The sequence below is a fragment of the Coregonus clupeaformis genome, chromosome 25 (genome assembly GCF_020615455.1).
Source record: "Coregonus clupeaformis isolate EN_2021a chromosome 25, ASM2061545v1, whole genome shotgun sequence".
Taxonomy (NCBI): Eukaryota; Metazoa; Chordata; class Actinopteri; order Salmoniformes; family Salmonidae; genus Coregonus; species Coregonus clupeaformis.
In genome coordinates, this window is record NC_059216.1 from 17,672,279 (window position 1) to 17,691,634 (window position 19,356).

The 19,356-nt window shown below is 46.3% G+C and overlaps 1 protein-coding gene across 1 annotated transcript in view; it reads right to left on the reverse strand.

Moving 5' to 3' along the window:
- Positions 1–312: 312 nt before the first annotated feature.
- The window catches only part of LOC121539155 (disks large-associated protein 2), a 138,143-nt gene continuing 119,099 nt past the window's right edge, over positions 313–19,356 (reverse strand). The window contains exons 7-11 of the mRNA XM_041847446.2: positions 12,439–12,524; positions 11,792–12,234; positions 11,591–11,682; positions 2,346–2,501; positions 313–1,892 (exon numbers count right to left, since the gene is read on the reverse strand). Coding sequence (XP_041703380.1) covers positions 1,686–1,892; positions 2,346–2,501; positions 11,591–11,682; positions 11,792–12,234; positions 12,439–12,524 — 984 coding nt within the window. The 3' untranslated portion in view covers positions 313–1,685. The remainder of the gene's footprint in view (positions 1,893–2,345; positions 2,502–11,590; positions 11,683–11,791; positions 12,235–12,438; positions 12,525–19,356) is intronic.

The window sequence follows — 19,356 nt, forward strand, 5'->3', positions numbered from 1 at the left end:
CCACCCCAACCCTCTCTTTTACGCTGCTGCTACTCTGTTTATTATTTACGCATAGTCACTTTAACTCTACCCACATGTACATATTACCTCAATTACCTCGACTAACCATTGCCCCCGCACATTGACTCTGTACCGGTACCCCCTGTATATAGCCTCCCTACTGTTATTTTATTTTACTGCTGCTCTTTAATTATTATTTTTTATTTATTTTTTACTTATCTATTTTTTACTTAACATATTTTCTTAAAAACTGCATTGTTGGTTAAGGGGTTGTAAGTAAGCATTTCACTGTAATGTCTACACTTGTTGTATTCGGCGCATGTGGCAAATCAAATTTGATTTGATTTGGTATTTACCTTTTGGAGTAACCGTTACAAGGTAATAACGTGAAACAGTCACACACTGCACGTGTCTGGTAGATAATCAACAAAAGAAAATGGTCTCCAAGACTGTTCAAGCTGTGTTCTAATCAATGAAACTATGTCACTACTGTGTGTTTGAGTGTTGTTTGTTTAGAAACTGTTATTACTGGGTTGACAGCTAGGGGAAGGGATAGATGTTTGAAAAAATGACAAAAGTACTATTTTGATGCAACATGATATGTAGGAAGGGATGGAGAGACGAGGTGAAAAATCAACCATGTGATTAAGAATATTAATTTAGTCTCTTGCAATCCAAATACAACAATACTGTTGTGAACTTTGTACATTTCCCTTTGAAATACAGAGAATTATAAGAAGTGCAAAAGTGCATTATTCTATGCAAACCTTCCACAGCATTTTTTCCCCCACTGCAATGAAATTATCTTCTTAAAAAATGTGCATGTTGTCTGCTTCAAGTAAATGTCGTTACATGTGAAATGTCAACAGTATCGGGAACTCTAGGGGATAGTCTGGAATGGAGAAAGGTAATGAGCTTGATTCAGAAATCTTTAAATAAAATGTTCTACCATGAGGCTCACTTGAACCTTTGACCTCTACCTGACTTGGTAGAAAGCTGCATTTTCCAACATTGACAACATTGACCAAACCAGAGCTTACTGTGACTTCACAAAACAGACATTTCAGACAAGGATGACCTGCCCCTTGGTCAGAAGCTACAGTGTGGTATGCACAGTTGAGGTATTTCAAGCACTGCACTTTCAAATAGGTTCACTTGAATCATTTTGTGTGTTTGTTAGCTTATGAACACAATTGGAAACAAAAGTAGGATAATTGCAGGGGTTTCATGGAGTCATCAATTTGTAACCGGGTTTGTATTCTCTCTAGTTGCTGGTAGGTTTCAAAGCTGCACTTTGGAAATTTTGAAAAATACAGATATACCATTCCAGGATGATTCAATGAGAGCTTTTGGAGTTGTGTATTCCGTCATGTAACACTATTAAACTAACAAAAAATAATAATAATGGGAAAACCAAGGAGAAGATAAACCAATGATGAACCAATTCTTAGATATATATTTACTAATACATATTTGGTAATGGATGAGGGGGGTTCTGCGATATCGTACTTAGCGAGGAGTGGAGATGAACTCAGAAGATGATGACAGTGAAGTCATGAGGAGACAGATAAAGGAGGGAAGTGTACAGTAGATAGTCTAGAAAAAGGCTAGTTAAAGGAGAGTCTAGTTGAGGGGAAGTCTGAGGGGGGAGACGCCCCTCACCCCTGACCCCTGTTCCCATCCTCTCAAAGGCGAGTCTGGGCCTCAGGGATGTAGATCTCGATGCTGTCTGCTCTCTCTGACACTGAGTTCTGACGGAAGGAAGCCGCACGCTTGGCCGCCATGAGCCTCCTGCGTGCCTCCTGGCGGTGGCGGTCTGGAAGGTCCAGGGACTTCTCCCGCGTCACGCCTCTCTTCCCGATCATGGACTTCTTTGGTACGACAGGTGGCAACTGGACATAGGAAGAAAGAGAGACGAACTAGACCAACCAAAATCTGAACTGTATCAAAAACTATTCTGTAATTCAACATGTATAAGCAGTAGTTGACATATCATCCATTTGAGTGGTTTAAAATAAATCATTGTAGTTAAGCACCATGTCAATGACACCCAGTGGTATAAATCAGCATAGTTAAGCACCATGTCAATGACACCCAGTGGTGCTTAACTAAGCATTTGACCTCACATACCGAACAGCACCACTCCACACTACTACAATGTGGCTCTGAGTAATCTCACATCTCTCTCTAATAAGGCTCTGACTGTGCGTTATGTAGCTGTATCTGTTTCCATAGAAATACAATGATTCTAATTCTGTGTATGTGTCTCACCAGTCACTGAGACTACCCACCATAGACAACAGAATAAGAATAGATTGTATTCTCTATACCTCAGTGCTACCCACCTTCTTCTCTGGGCTATTCTCTAAGGGCCTCCAGTCGTTGTTCTTCATCTGCTGCAGCTTGTCAAACTTGGTGGTGACGTCATTGATGGACAGCTGCAGGAGGTCCCAGAATCCAGCCAGGTCCTGAGAGGTGGGGCGGGGCATGGCACTGGGGTCCTGAAAGGGTTATAGATGATCACATCAGTGCCTGAATTACAGATACTTTAAGACTGAGACCAAGATCATATTCTATGTTCACTGTAAAAACAGTGAAGCTTTAGACTGTAAGTTATTTGTTGCACTTCTGATAACTTCCACTAGATGTCCTTATCAGAACTCAACAGAGGAAACTGCAAGGATTTATGGTATATAATTTTTTTTATAAAAATACAGTTTCAGCAAAGTTATGGTAGCAGGAAGGTCAAACTTCAAAAAGACAATCATTTCAGGTTTTTCTCCAATCGTCATCTCATGGTTAGACTACAGGACTTGGAGGACACTTCATTGAAATGAGCCACAACAAAATGTGATCCATGGCAATCTCTCCTAACCCCCCTGAGGATGGGAAATCATGAAGAGGGCTCACATTTCATTCACTGCCAGTCAGTCTTATTCATCACATCACATCGGCCAGAGTCCCAATCAGCTGGAGCGCCAGTGTCTCAGACACACTATTGACACAACAGATGATACTAGTGAGACTATAGCCTAAATCCATATCTCCAACTCTGTTATGAAGTTAAGAGTTGAGAAATAAGATCCATAGCATCCCATTGGACCCCGGCTCACCATCTCCCCCCATTAATTCAGTGACTTGATGTGCTCCATATATTGGATGGCTGGAGGGCACAAAAATATCACAGCCGACTGTCTGGGGGAGTTTCAGACTGCTGCATTCTGAATGTAGATCTAAATATATAGGCTCTGAAGTAAAGGCCTGGGTCACTCTTTGAATTACAATGAAGTTAATATAGTGGAAGGTCTTGGAAAGGAAAAAGAGTAAGCAGTACTTACTAAGTGTTCAGAACTACATGTACTGTACATGGTAAAGGTTAATTGCATGTTATTAACGCAATAGTTTAGGCCACTATCACTATAAAGTGGTGCAAAGAGCTACAGTACACGTGTACATACATACCAGGTAAAGCTTTGGTAGTTCTATAATTCATAAAGTATTCGGCTGCCGGATTGATAGGTTGCACCCCCGTCACTCGGTCGCGTCATGACATTGTTATGAACGTTCTCAAGCCGTACTCTATCGGCGGCGTCATAGTGGTGCCCTAAAGTGGTGATAAATCCAGTCATTCTGGACGGAGGCTAACTACTGTTTCGTTTAAATTACACTACAGTGCCTGGAAATACGATGACATTGCTAAAGTAGTCAAATATTTAGTCGGAAACAACTTTGCCGTCAAATTTACTTTAGACAGATGGCAATGTTGTCATTAGCTAGCAAAGTTCGTCAAAAATAGCTAGCAATGCTAACATTAGCCAGCTAAAATCCGGTGGCCTCCCCTCAATCTTAGCTTGCTAGCTAACGTTATACTAAAGTCAATCTGGTAACATCAAAATGATGACAAAAGGTTTTCCTATTAATTATTTGCCTCTTTTTGAATGTCATTGTATTTCCAAGCCACTGTAATGCACTTTTGAAGAAATCTTTATCAGCTGTCATTGACGATGCATTGAGTAGAATGTTCAGTCGGGCATCAGTTCAAAACGAATATTCAAAACAATATTGTGACGAAACATGCAACCCAGGAATACTACCTGAGTGGTGGGGCAGGTCTGGAAGTAGAGGGAGTGTGTGTGGGGGAGGGGGGGGCACTGAGGTAGTGTTCAGAATGCACAGCACCAGATCAGGCCTGATGGGTGACTCATAGCAGTGTGGAGAGGCTGTGGCAGGCTGAGATTTCACTCTGTCACAGAGAGCTACCTCATTTATCCTCTCTGTCTTAAACTTCACAGGGGAGATACACAGAGACCCAGAGGGGAAATAGCAGAAGACAGCACTGGGCTCATTTAATCAATATTGGGGGTTCAAAAAGAAGACAGTATAAGCAAACAAATACACAAAAGCATACGTATACTTGATAGATTAATTATTAATGACTAATTATTACACCCTGAAACTGTGTATATTGTGTTAGAAATGTGTGAGTGTAGGACCAGTAAAGGCTATGGCATTGAGCCACTATTTAGCAATGTGAGTAAGAGTTAGGCCAGACAACAAAGACAACTGAGAAACTAAGATAAAGAGGCCTCCCAATTTAGGGAGGGGAGAAACTGTTATGAAAACATGGTGCAGAATATTGTGAGAACGGCAATAACTGAGTAATGCAGGGAGTAGGATATGTGTGTGTGTGTATGTATGTGTGTATGTATGTGTGTATATGTGTGTGTGTGTGTGAACTGAAGGTCAGTAGAGCAGTTTTAGAGTGGAAAACTACAGCCCGCCTACAGAGGGGAGGGATTTCTTTTTGTATGACGTATGAGTATAAAAGATGGACTCTGAAATTGTGATGGCAGAATTCTCAATGAATAAATATGTTATGATTTAACTGGATAGAACCCAAATGCAGACAAGTACACCAAGCCAGAGAAGTTTTAACAGGTTTATTATAATGTTCAATAGTCCAGGTTTCCAATAAATGGGGAAGAGCAAGTCCAGGTTACAGGGAGGGTACAGATCCAGGTCAGGGCAGGTGTGGTACCGTAATGTCCTAGTGTCCGTGGTGAGTCCAAAGGAGAGGCCCGATAGTGGAGAGCAGGATGGTGGTGGCAGGAGTGAAGCGGAGGCAGGAGTCAGGTTCCAAATATATGGTTGTCTTGACTATGATCTGACGATGAGTGGAAAGTTTGACCGGGTCTTAAAGGCTGAGGTGATTATGGTGAATGAGCTGCAGCTGGAACCCTGACTCCCGCACACAGACTTCACTCCTGCAATCAAGGACAGACAGAGGGGAGGGGAGAGCAGAGAGAGAGCTACCTAGCAGCAGTAGGCCTAACAGTACCCCCCTCACGGACGCCACCTGGCGGCCGACAGGGTTTATCAGGATGTAACCTATGAAACTCACGAACCAGAGCAGGATCCACAATGAAGCTCCTGGGCACCCAGGAACGTTCCTCAGGACCATAACCCTCCCAATCCACCAGGTACTGGAAACCACGACCCGGCGGCGAACATCCAGAAGTCGCCGGACAGTGTAGACCGGACCCCACCACCCATCTTGGGCGAGAGGGGGACGAGAGGGCGGGCACAAAGGGCTAACCGACACAGGCTTAATCTGGGAAACATGAAAGGTGGAATGAACCCGTAGGGAGGCAGGAAGCTGTAGCTTAACCGCGCATGGGTTAACAATAGACAGTATCTTGAACGGTCCTATAAACCGAGGCGCCATCTTCTTCGACTCCACCTTCAATGGAAGGTCCCGTGACTTCAGCCATACCTCTTGACCAGGAGAGTAACCGGGAGCCTGGGACCGGTGACGGCTGGCTTGCCTCTGCATGTACGCCGAAGCTCGGGACAGAGCTACCCTGGCCTTCCTCCAGACCTTGCAGCAGCGGCGCATGTGGGACTGCACCGAGGGGTACCGCAAGTTCCCTCTCCTTGGGAAGGGAACAGGGAGGTTGATAACCCAGAGCACACAGAAAAGGAGACAAACCAGAGGAAGCGTTAGTCAAGGTGTTATGAGCATATTCCACCCAGGGGAGCATGGAGCTCCATGACCCAGGGTTAGACCCAGTGACACAGCCAAGTGCGGTCTCCATCTCCTGGTTCGCTCTCTCGGCTTGCCCGTTGGTCTGGGGGTGATATCCAGAGGACAGGCTGGATGTAATGCCCAAAGCTTTACAGAAAGCTTTCCACACCTGGGAGACAAACTGGGGACCCCTGTCAGAGACAATATCCGTGGGTAGACCATGAGAGCGCGAACACATGTTCAACCAAAATATCAGCCGTCTCTCTGGCAGTGGGCAGTTTAGGTAGGGCCAAAAAATGAGCGAACTTAGAAAAACGATCAATCACCGTAAGAATGACAGTCTTACCAGATGAGGGGGGAAGTCCAGTGACAAAATCCATAGCGATATGCGACCAGGGCCGGGTATAGGTAGAGGTCGTAGATGACCAGCGCTGGCCTGGGTGGAGTTTTTACTTCGTGCACATACCGCACAAGCAGCAATGAAGGCTCGAGTGTCCGCCTCCATCGTGGCCCACCAGAACTTCCGTCGCACAAAGTCAAGGGTCCGCGAAACTCCAGGGTGACAGGTAAGGGGAGACGAGTGAGCCCACTGAAGTACCTGGGAGCGAGCAGACTCAGGGACAAACATCCGGTTAGGAGGACCCCTCCCAGGGTCAGCTTGATGATGTTGAGCCTGTCTAACAATCCCCTCGATGTCACATGTGATGACTGCAATACTGCAGGTAGGAGGCAAATGGGTTCAGGGTTCTACCAGTATCAACAGCCGAATGAACACGAGACAGGGCGTCAGGCTTGACGTTGCGTGACCCAGGACGGTAAGACAGAGAAAAATTGAATCTCCCAAAAAATAGTGCCCACCTGGCTTGACGGGGGTTGAGCTGCTTCGCTGACTGGAGGTAAGCCAGATTCTTATGATCCGTCCAAACGATGAAGGGTTGTTCCGCCCCCCTCAACCAATGTCGCCACTCCTCGAGAGCCAGCTTAACGCGCGAGCAGTTCACGACTTTTCCAACATCATAATTCCTCTCTGCCTGAGAAAGTTTCCTTGAGAGAAAAGCACAGGGATGCAGTTTGTTATCTTCAGGAGAACGTTGTGACAACACTGCACCTACCCCAGTGTCGGATGCATCCACCTCCACGACAAACTGGCGGTCGGGGTCCGCTGCATCAGAATGGGAGCCGAGGCGAAGCTGTTTCAGTTCTTCGAACGCTGATTCGGCCCCTTCATTCCAAGCGAACGGTCGTGAGATGGAGGTGAGAGCGGGGAGTGGCACGCAATGCGGCTGTAGTCCTTGATGAACCTCCTAGAAGTTCGCAAACCCCAGGAATCGTTGAAGTTGTTTGCGGGTAGAGGGAGCCGGCCAGTCCGTGACAGCAGAGATCTTAGCTGGGTCCATCCGCAGCTCCCCCTGAGCTATGATGTAACCCCAAAAGAGGTCTCAGACACATGAAATTCACATTTCTCCATCTTCACAAACAGTTTGTTCTCCAACAACCTTTGCAACACCTGGCGCACATGCAGTTCATGTTCCTGGGAGGACTCTGAGAAAATCAAGATATCATCCAGATAGACAAAAACAAACCGATTCAACATGTCCCGAAGGACATCATTGACTAGTGCCTGAAAAACAGCAGGGGCATTAGACAACCCAAAAGGCATAACCCGATACTCAAAATGTCCCAAGGGTGTGTTGAAGGCAGTCTTCCATTCATCACCCTTACGAATGCGCACCAGGTGATACGCATTTCGTAGATCCAGTTTCGTAAAGATGGTAGCACCATGAAGGAGGGGAAAAGCAGAATTAATCAAAGGCAGAGAATACTTGTTCTTAATGGTGATGTTGTTAAGTCCACGGTAATCAATACAGGGTCTGAGGGTCTTATCCTTCTTAGCAACAAAAAGAATCCCGCTCCTACAGGTGACAGGAAGGACGCATAATACCTGCCGCCAAGGAGTCCCGAATGTAGTTCTCCATAGCCTCCGTCTCCGGCCGGGAGAGATTGTACAGGCGACTGCTGGGGAGCGGGGCTCCTGGCTGGAGGTCAATGGCGCAGTCGTAAGCCGGTGAGGAGGAAGAGAAGTAGCTCTGTGTTTGCAGAAAACGGATGCCAGGTCATGATACACGTCAGGAACAGCAGAAAGATCCATGGACTCCAGTGGAGGTTGAGGCACAGTACTGGCAGGAGTCTGAGCAGAACACAAACAATTCACATGACAAAATGTGCTCCATGAAACAATGCTACCTGTCACCCAATCAATGTGTGGATTGTGTTTTATGAGCCAGGGATACCAAGGACCAGGGGAGTCTGTGGGCAGTCGATAATATGGAATTGAATGTTCTCCTGATGATTTCCCGACACTCTAAGACAAACAGGAACAGTCTGATGGGTAATGCGTGGTCAACAATTGTCCATTTAGACCCTTAGCCTGCAGCGGACAGTCCATAGGAACAGTCTCCAAATCCATTTGTTGAGCCCCACTCTCTATCCAAAAGCTTTTCCGGCACCAGAGTCAATCAGCGCACTAACAGAGAAATTCTGGGACTGCCACTGGAGGGATGCCTGGAGCAGAATGCGGGGAGAAGAGGAAGAATCCGCTGCTCGGCTCACCAAAACTTCTCCCATAAATGATGAGTCGGCCCTTTTCCCGGACGAACTGGGCAGGAAGGAACGAAATGACCAGCTTCTCCACAATACACAGGCAGACCCGAGCCTGAATACGACGTGCACGCTCCTCTGAGGACAACCGGCACCCACCCACCTCCATGGCTTCGGGTTCAGTGCTCCTCGTATCGACTCGGGAAGACACGGCTCTCTCCGTAGGGACGATGCAGGGAGGAGTTTGTTGATGACAGACAGGTTGCTTGGAACTAACACTCCTCTCCCGGCGGCGCTCCCGAATCCGATTATCCAACCTGATAGTGAGTGAAATAAGATTATCCAGCGTAGGCGATTCATCATATGACACCAATTCATCTTTTAAAGTCTCAGACAAAGCATTGATGAACACTCCTTGTAATGCCTCGTCATTCCAACCACTCACTGCTGCTAAAGTCCGAAACTCCACTGCCATCTCCGCCACACTACGAGCCCCCTGCCGAAGAGAAAAACCGCTTCGCAGCCTCCTTGCCTCGTACGGGGTGGTCAAAAACCTTCCTCATCTCCGTGGTGAAGGCCACGTAAGCGTTGCAAATGTCCGACTGACTCTCCCAGACCGCGGATCCCCAGGCACGAGCGGAACCGCTAGTAGAGTTGATAAGGTAGGCAATACGGGCTCTTTCTGAGGCGTAGGTGAGGGGTGTTGTTCAAACACTAACCAGCATTGAGTCAAAAATCGCCACACGTTCCCATGTTCCGTCATAGCGCTCTGGAGCAGGAACAAAAGGCTCTCTGATCTGGGCTGAAGGGGTAGTAAGGGCAGACACTTGATTGGTGAGTAATTGAACCTGATTAAGCAGCACCTGACTGTCCTCAGCAATCGTCTTAAACAGGGTATCATGTTGGCCAAGTAGAATGCCCTGATTGGCTATGGCAGTCCAAATTTGAGTGCACTCTGGGGTGGTATCCGAGCTACTGTCTGCTGGGTTCATGTTGGTCAGATCATACTGTTATGATTTAACTGGATAGAACCCAAATGCAGACAAGTACACCAAGCCAGAGAAGTTTTAACAGGTTTATTATAATGTTCAATATAGCCCAGGTTTCCAATAAATGGGGAAGAGCAAGTCCAGGTTACAGGGAGGGTACAGATCCAGGTCAGGGCAGGTGTGGTACCGTAATGTCCTAGTGTCCGTGGTGAGTCCAAAGGAGAGGCCCGATAGTGGAGAGCAGGATGGTGGTGGCAGGAGGAAGCGGAGGCAGGAGTCAGGTTCCAAAATATGGTTGTCTTGACTATGATCTGACATGAGGGAAAGTTTGACCCGGTCTTAAAGGCTGAGGTGATTATGGTGAATGAGCTGCAGCTGGAACCCTGACTCCCGCACACCAGACTTCACTCCTGCAATCAAGGACAGACAGAGGGGAGGGGGAGAGCAGAGAGAGAGCTACCTAGCAGCAGTAGGCCTAACAAAATATCTCTGACTATGCAGACCGGGACTCTGGCCGTTACTTAAATCCCAAAAGACTTACAACCTTTTGGGAGACGCACAGAGAAACTGAAATAGTTTGTTAAAAAATTCACATAACAATACTGCAGTGTATCATGCAGGGTATACCACTCCAGAGGTCATCAACTCAACTCTTATGTGACCTTTGACCTTTGGCTTTTTAAAATACAGATTCTCTTGTGGTTTAGAAAGCCCGACACATTAAAGGATTCTGGGAAATATAAGCCCTGCCTGTGCCAGTATGACTTAATCCTGTAGCCCCTCCCACAATAAAAAGCTGCTAGAGTCTGCGGCTGTCTTTGGAAGCTTGTTCAAGTCAGGCTTAAGTTACCCAGGAGAGAAAAGGGGGGAAGACAAATGGAGCACAATTACACATCTCCTTAAGCCTCTTTCTTATTTGCCGGACACCACTTCTTCAAATGGACTCAAATCCATGTTCAGAAAGTGTATGCTGTATTATTTGGAAAATGTCTATCTGGGAAATAGAGGCAGAAAATCTCTATATAAAAGACTAGTTCAAACTAAATAATCCCCTGTGCACTTTTCAGTCTTTTCTGAATACTGCCATTTCTGCTGCATATGGCAAAAAATAGCAATACAATTTGTCATGACTCCAGACCGGCTTAATCTCAAATATTGGATATTTGGCTGAGATCAATAAAGAGGAGTAAGAATAGAGGTAAACAAGTATGAAGAGATAGTGGACTGCGGAGATAGTTCTTAATTTAAACGGCGGGCGTCTCATTATTCTAGTCAGAGCTGTGAGTGCATCATTGGTGACACAGACATTCACAGTCTCTTATTGTTCAAGATGCTATCATCTCAGAAGTGCTAGATTTCTTATGGCGAATTCAGTAGCTTCTGACCTGTTGGGCTTGTACTGCTAAGCTATTCTATGTAAGAGACATGATAACAGTAGAGGCGGATGCAGGAATGCTCATGTAACTGTGTTCTTTCCTTTCATAGATCAGCGTAGCACAATATACATTACCAGTCAAAAGTTTGGACACACCTACTCATTCAAGGGTTTTTCTTTATTTTTACTATTTTCTACATTGTAGAATAATAATGAAGACATCAAAACTATGAAATAACACATATGGAATCATGTAGTAACCAAAAAAGTGTTAAACAAATCAAAATATATGTTATATTTGAGATTCTTCAAATAGCCACCCTTTGCCTTGATGACAGCTTTGCACACTCTTGGCATTCTCTCTACCAGCTTCTTGAGGTAGTCACCTGGAATGCATTTCAATTAACAGGTGTGCCTTCTTAAAAGTTAATTTGTCTTCATTATTATTCTACAATGTAAAAAATAGTAAAAATAAAGAAAAACCCTTGAATGAGTAGGTGTGTCCAAACTTTTGACTGGTAGTGAATATATATTTTTAAACACACTCACATACTGTATGTACACAGACACACACAGGGTCAACGTTTCAGTGACATTACTCACCAGGTTCTGCTGACAAAGCCAGTAAAACTGCTGGAATTTCTGAGACATGAGGAGCTGAGCACTGCCCACCGCACTCCTGATTTTACCTAGGACTGAAAGACAGAAAATTAACTCAACCTCTGTTACCTAAAAGTCTTGCGAGTCTCTTTAGAATAAAACGTTTCCTAATTGACTGTACATTCTGACTCCTATCCCACTCACTTTCCTCAGAGAGGTCGTTCTCCTCCGCCTCCGCCTCCATCTCTTTACACCATCCCTCCATCCTCTTGGTCTCTGCGTGGAGCAGCTGCATGAACCAGCTTCCATCCCTCCGCAAGGCGGGGGACACCCGGCCCGACTCGCCAGACGAAGCTGCAGGCTCCCTGGGGGAGGGGGGCTCTAGCTGCCAGGTGGTCTCACTGGAGGTCTGCTGGGGGCTGGGGGGCCCTGTGGGGGTCCGGTAGTCCTCCCGGTAGCTGAAGAGGCCCTGGGTGCGGACGGTGCGTACCCCGTACTGGGTAGGTGTGCTGGGCTCAGAGTGCCCCCCTAGGAAACCCCCTCCAAACTGTAGGCCCTTGTCCTCCATGGTGGGAAACCCTTCCATCTCCATGTCAGCCTGAACGGAGGCTGTTACACTGTTGGAGCGCTTCAACCTGCCCTGCCCTCTGTGACACACAGATTAGGGAAAGCAAACATTCAGGCCAACAAGGGATATTGTAAACTAACACACACAGTTAGAGAAAGAGGAAAGGCTGGTGGTGAATTTAATAACGACACACTCTGCCAGGCCTGTAGTAAAGCCATTGTTACAGATGAGCACGAATCCAGAAATGGAAAAGAAAAGGAATCTATGAAAAACTAAATTTTACCGTTTGTCATCTTCTACTTGGATCCCCACCGAATGGTATTCCCTCGACCCTTTGGTATCTGACTCCGAGTCGGTGGCTGCTTCCACCTAATGCAACATAATAACACAGCAACAGCGTTCTCATTATGACCACTCCCAGACGTCTGTGGGGTTATTGGTTTGGGTCCCGTGCTGTGCCTCCTCCTCAACTGTAAGCGGCCTGTCAGAACATACTGTAACTGCAGTGTGATTTACAGAGGCAGAGAACTCAATCAAACACAACTAGTTCTTCAACACCCTCAGCACACAACACAGTGATTTATACCAACAACAAGCAGCCGTTTTGGAGATACACAAGGACGGTAGTAAAAAAATGTAAAAACATTACAAAACCTGATTAGGGAGTGGAGACGTGTGATCATGTGTAGTGTGCCCAGGGTGGTGTGTAACAGAACGACAGACAAGTCTTTGTTAGTGTTCATTAAAGCATGGTGCTGGGTGGATGGTGCTGGCCAACGATGGTAGAGACTGATCCCTGTTTGTCCTGAGAGTTGCTGATCCTGATTGAATGGCCCTAGCAGCACTGATCCTCTTTATGAGCCCCGGTCCTTACTGTAATGCTACTCTACACTTCCTTTATGGATACCCTGTCTGTCTGTCTGTCTGTCTGTCTGTCTGTCTGTCTGTCTGTCTGTCTGTCTGTCTGTCTGTCTGTCTGTCTGTCTGTCTGTCTGTCTGTCTGTCTGTCTGTCTGGCTGTATGTCTCTCTTTCACACACAAAAACATGTATCCTGTGACTATCCGAGTCAGAAACAAAACATTGTCGCTTCATTACATGTACTGTCAACAAAACTTTTACCCTGCAGTTGCATATAGCCTACAGTCTGCAGGGACTAGTAATATTTGGGAGGTAGAGGTGTGTGGTAGCTAGATTTAGTCCTTGTGACACCCACTGACATGCTGTCTCTCTGTTGAGTAATACAAGTGTGAGACCAGCAGACCTCTAATTTTACACTTTATTATTAGCAGGGTAATTTCAAAATATATTCACCCACATTTGAATCCTCTTCCACTGAGTGACCACACAGTGGGATCCTGACTAGAACGTCTGCCTGTCTGTCTGAGAGCCTTAAGCCTTAACAGCTCCAAACTCACATGAATAACTCTTTAGCTTTAAGTGGTTTGCAATGAACAGAGAATTGTGCTTATGTCTAGTAAAATGTCAAGCCTGTTACATTGCAGAGTAGCCTGGTACAAACAGTGACATTTATGGAGGGACACATTGCTATTCAGGCAGCAAGCACTCTGAATCCCCCTTTTCTTTCCCAGAAAGGTAATCAGCGGTGAGTCGCTACTGGTCCAGGTGACCTCCATTACTTTCTGCTAAAGGCACAAAGCAAAGTCCACTTCAGAGAGACAGAATGGGTTGCTGCTCTATGATGGATGAGGAGGGGCGATATTTAGGGGAGCTTCAAAGTGTGCTGGCAGAGACAGAAAAAAGAAGCAACACCTGGTTTGGTGAACACACACACCACGCTATGCACACACAAACAAACATACACACACACACACACACTCACACTCACACACACACACACACACACACACACACACACACACACACACACACACACACACACACACACACACACACACACTCACACACATATACACACACAGCACAGGTGTGGAAACTTTGGAAACTATAGGCATCAGCATTCTACTCAGACATGGCTTAGTTTCATTGAGACAAAGGTAGGTAGTGAGTTACAGTCGGTAGGTAGTGAGAGTAAGATCCTGCTACAGAATCCATTCTTACTCTGTCCTAATATGGACACCGTACACTATAATTGCCCCCAGAACATAAGGCGTCAAAACTCAAAACACTGCGCCCAAACGGTCAAAGGCTAAGGATTAAGATTGTGGTCCTTTCTGAGGTGAGGGGTGAAAGGTCAAACTATGGGCCAATCAATAGGGTTGTAGGCTACACTGCCAGAGGTGAATTATACTGAACTGTACATGCCCAGGAGGTCTGTGACGATGCAGGTGAATTTAAATTGATCTTACCACACTGGCCAAATATTAGCTGTACAGTTTAAAGGGAAACTTTGTAGGAGGTTTTGCTGCATTTTTGTGTTGCATACGGCACGTCTGGTATGTTTCAATAAATGTAGACATTCACACTGCCAGCCATTACTAATCGAAAGTGCTTCTGTATTTTACACACAACATTGGAGCCAATTTGAAAACCAATGTAATTCAGGCCTTCCTGCCTCTCCTTCTCCATTACCCCATGTCTCTCTTTCTCTCTGTCACCCCACCATACCATCTCTTCCTTCTCTCTCTTTCTGCCTTTCTCCCCAGCAATCTATCTATTATTCTGTCTCTGCATTTGATTAGGAGCGTGGTGAATCAGGGGTCCGTTAGTGAGCAGATTTGGGGAGACGGTGGGTGGTGTGATTGGATAGCGTGGCGTGCAGCACAGCAAGGCACCACGGTGAGCGGCACGGCATTCAGCTCAGCCAATTAAAATCATCATTCATCACTCAGGATGGGCTGCCTGATCATCTCTGAGTGACTGAGACTCACCTGTCTCCACAAACAAACCCTCCCTGGGGAGAGAGACAGGGAGGACGGGAGGGAGAGATAGAGATAGAGAGAAACAGAAACAGAAACAGAGAGAGAAAGAGAGAAGGAGAAAGAGAGAGAGCGACTGAGTGAGAGAGTGAGGCAGAGGAGGTAAGAAAGAATGGGCAAAGAGACAAGTGGAGATCGATAGTTACAAGAGAGGAGAATGAGAAAGAAGAGAGAGGTAATAGAGAGAGGGAATAGAGAGAGGGAACAGAGAGAGGGAATAAAGAGAGGGAATAGAGAGAGGGAATGGATAGAGGGAATAGAGAGGGAAGAGAGAGAGGGGAGATAGAGGGAATAGAGTTGGGAGATAAAGGGACAAGAGAGAGGGAATAGAGAGAGGGGACATAGAGGGAATAGAGAAAGGGAATAGAGAGAGGGAATAGAGAGAGGGGAGATAGAGGGAATAGAGAGAGGGAATAGAGAGAGGGAATAGAGAGGGAATAGAGAGAGGGGAGATAGAGGGAATATAGAGAGGGAATAGAGAGAGGGAATAGAGAGGGAATAGAGAGAGGGAATAGAGAGAGGGGATAAAGAGAGGAGACATAGAGGGAATAGCGAGAGGGAATAGAAAGAGGGAATAGAGAGAGGGGAGATAGAGGGAATAGAGAGGGAATAGAGAGAGGGAATAGAGAGGGAATAGAGAGAGGGGAGATAGAGGGAATATAGAGAGGGAATAGAGAGAGGGAATAGAGAGGGAATAGAGAGAGGGAATAGAGAGAGGGGATAAAGAGAGGAGACATAGAGGGAATAGCGAGAGGGAATAGAAAGAGGGAATAGAGAGAGGGGAGATAGAGGGAATAGAGAGGGAATAGAGAGAGGGAATAGAGAGGGAATAGAGAGAGGGGAGATAGAGGGAATAGAGAGTTGGGAGATAAAGGGACAAGAGTGAGGGAATAGAGAGAGGGGACATAGAGGGAATAGAGAAAGGGAATAGAGAGAGGGAATAGAGAGAGGGGAGATAGAGGGAATAGAGAGGGAATATAGAGAGGGAATATAGAGAGGGAATAGAGAGAGGGGATAAAGAGAGGAGACATAGAGGGAATAGCGAGAGGGAATAGAAAGAGGGAATAGAGAGAGGGGATAGAGAGAGGAAAAAGAGAGGCGGATAGAGAGAAGGAATAGAGAGAGGGGAGATAGAGGGAATAGAGAGAGGGAATAGAGAGGGGGAATAGAGAGGGAAGAGAGAGGGAATAGAGCGAGGGAATAGAGAGAGGGGATAGAGACAGGGAATAGAGAGAGGGGAGATAGAGGGGATAGAGAGAGGGAATAGAGAGAAGGAACAGAGAGAGGGAATAAAGAGAGGAAATAGAGAGAGGGGAGATAGAGGGAATAGAGAGAGGGAATAGAGAGAGGGAATAGAGACAGGGGATAGAGACAGGGAAAGAGAGAGTGGAGATAGAGGGAATAGAGAGAGGGAATAGAGAGGGAATAGAGAGAGGGGAGATAGCGGGAATAGAGAGAGGGATTGCCTGATCATCTCTGAGTGACTGAGACTCACCTGTCTCCACAAACAAACCCTCCCTGGGGAGAGAGAGGGGGAGGACGGGAGGGAGAGATAGAGATAGAGAGAAACAGAAACAGAGAGAGAAAGAGAGAAGGAGAAAGAGAGAGAGCGACTGAGTGAGATAGTGAGGCAGAGCAGGTAAGAAAGAATGGGCAAAGAGACAAGATGAGATCGATAGTTACAAGAGAGGAGAATGAGAAAAGAAGAGAGAGGTAATAGAGAGAGGGAATAGAGAGAGGGAACAGAGAGAGGGAATAAAGAGAGGGAATAGAGAGAGGGAATGGATAGAGGGAATAGAGAGGGAAGAGAGAGAGGGGAGATAGAGGGAATAGAGAGTTGGGAGATAACGGGACAAGAGAGAGGGAATAGAGAGAGGGGACATAGAGGGAATAGAGAAAGGGAATAGAGAGAGGGAATAGAGAGAGGGGAGATAGAGGGAATAGAGAGAGGGAATAGAGAGGGGGAAGAGAGAGGGAAGAGAGAGGGAATAGAGCGAGGGAATAGAGAGAGGGGATAGAGACAGGGAATAGAGAGAGGGGAGATAGAGGGAATAGAGAGAGGGAATAGAGAGAGGGGAGATAGAGGGAATAGAGAGAGGGATTGCCTGATCATCTCTGAGTGACTGAGACTCACCTGTCTCCACAAACAAACCCTCCCTGGGGAGAGAGAGAGGGAGGACGGGAGGGAGAGATAGAGATAGCGAGAAACAGAAACAGAGAGAGAAAGAGAGAAGGAGAAAGAGAGAGAGCGACTGAGTGAGAGAGTGAGGCAGAGGAGGTAAGAAAGAATGGGCAAAGAGACAAGTGGAGATCGATAGTTACAAGAGAGGAGAATGAGAAAAGAAGAGAGAGGTAATAGAGAGAGGGAATAGAGAGAGGGAACAGAGAGAGGGAATAAAGAGAGGGAATAGAGAGAGGGAATGGATAGAGGGAATAGAGAGGGAAGAGAGAGAGGGGAGATAGAGGGAATAGAGAGTTGGGAGATAAAGGGACAAGAGAGAGGGAATAGAGAGAGGGGACATAGAGGGAATAGAGAAAGGGAATAGAGAGAGGGAATAGAGAGAGGGGAGATAGAGGGAATAGAGAGAGGGAATAGAGAGAGGGAATAGAGAGGGAATAGAGAGAGGGGAGATAGAGGGAATATAGAGAGGGAATAGAGAGAGGGAATAGAGAGGGAATAGAGAGAGGGAATAGAGAGAGGGGATAAAGAGAGGAGACATAGAGGGAATAGAGAGAGGGAATAGAAAGAGGGAATAGAGAGAGGGGAGATAGAGGGAATAGAGAGAGGGAATAGAGAGGGAATAGAGAGAGGGGAGATAGAGGGAATATAGAGAGGGAATAGAGAGAGGGAATAGAGAGGGAATAGAGAGAGGGAATAGAGAGAGGGGATAAAGAGAGGAGACATAGAGGGAATAGCGAGAGGGAATAGAAAGAGGGAATAGAGAGAGGGGAGATAGAGGGAATAGAGAGGGAATAGAGAGAGGGAATAGAGAGGGAATAGAGAGAGGGGAGATAGAGGGAATAGAGAGTTGGGAGATAAAGGGACAAGAGTGAGGGAATAGAGAGAGGGGACATAGAGGGAATAGAGAAAGGGAATAGAGAGAGGGAATAGAGAGAGGGGAGATAGAGGGAATAGAGAGGGAATATAGAGAGGGAATAGAGAGAGGGGAGATAGAGGGAATAGAGAGAGGGAATAGAGAGAGGGAATAGAGAGAGGGAATAGAGAGAGGGGATAAAGAGAGGAGACATAGAGGGAATAGCGAGAGGGAATAGAAAGAGGGAATAGAGAGAGGGGAGATAGAGGGAATAGAGAGAGGGAATAGGGAGAGGGAATAGAGGGAATAGAGAGAGGGAATAGAGAGAGGGAAAAGAGGGAGGGAGAGAGAGGGGATAGAGACAGGGAATAGAGAGAGAGGGGATAGAGAGAGGGAATAGAGAGAGGGGAGATAGAGGGAATAGAGAGAGGGAATAGAGAGAGGGGAGATAGAGGGAATAGAGAGAGGGAATAGAGAGAGGGGATACAGAGAGGAAAAAGAGAGGCGGATAGAGAGAATGAATAGAGAGAGGGGAGATAGAGGGAATAGAGAGAGGGAATAGAGAGGGGGAATAGAGAGGGAAGAGAGAGGGAATAGAGCGAGGGAATAGAGAGAGGGGATAGAGACAGGGAATAGAGAGAGGGGAGATAGAGGGGATAGAGAGAGGGAATAGAGAGAAGGAACAGAGAGAGGGAATAAAGAGAGGAAATAGAGAGAGGGGAGATAGAGGGAATAGAGAGAGGGAATAGAGACAGGGGATAGAGACAGGGAAAGAGAGAGTGGAGATAGAGGGAATAGAGAGAGGGAACAGAGAGGGAATAGAGAGAGGGGAGATAGCGGGAATAGAGAGAGGGATTGCCTGATCATCTCTGAGTGACTGAGACTCACCTGTCTCCACAAACAAACCCTCCCTGGGGAGAGAGAGGGGGAGGACGGGAGGGAGAGATAGAGATAGAGAGAAACAGAAACAGAGAGAGAAAGAGAGAAGGAGAAAGAGAGAGAGCGACTGAGTGAGATAGTGAGGCAGAGGAGGTAAGAAAGAATGGGCAAAGAGACAAGATGAGATCGATAGTTACAAGAGAGGAGAATGAGAAAAGAAGAGAGAGGTAATAGAGAGAGGGAATAGAGAGAGGGAACAGAGGTTCCGGAATTCCAAATAGAGCAGCAGCTGCTGAAAAATGAGCTCCTACAAATATTGAAATTTATATGGTTTTTAGAGTGAAGTACATCGAAAAATAACAAAAGAAAACTGCAAGACTGAATAAGAG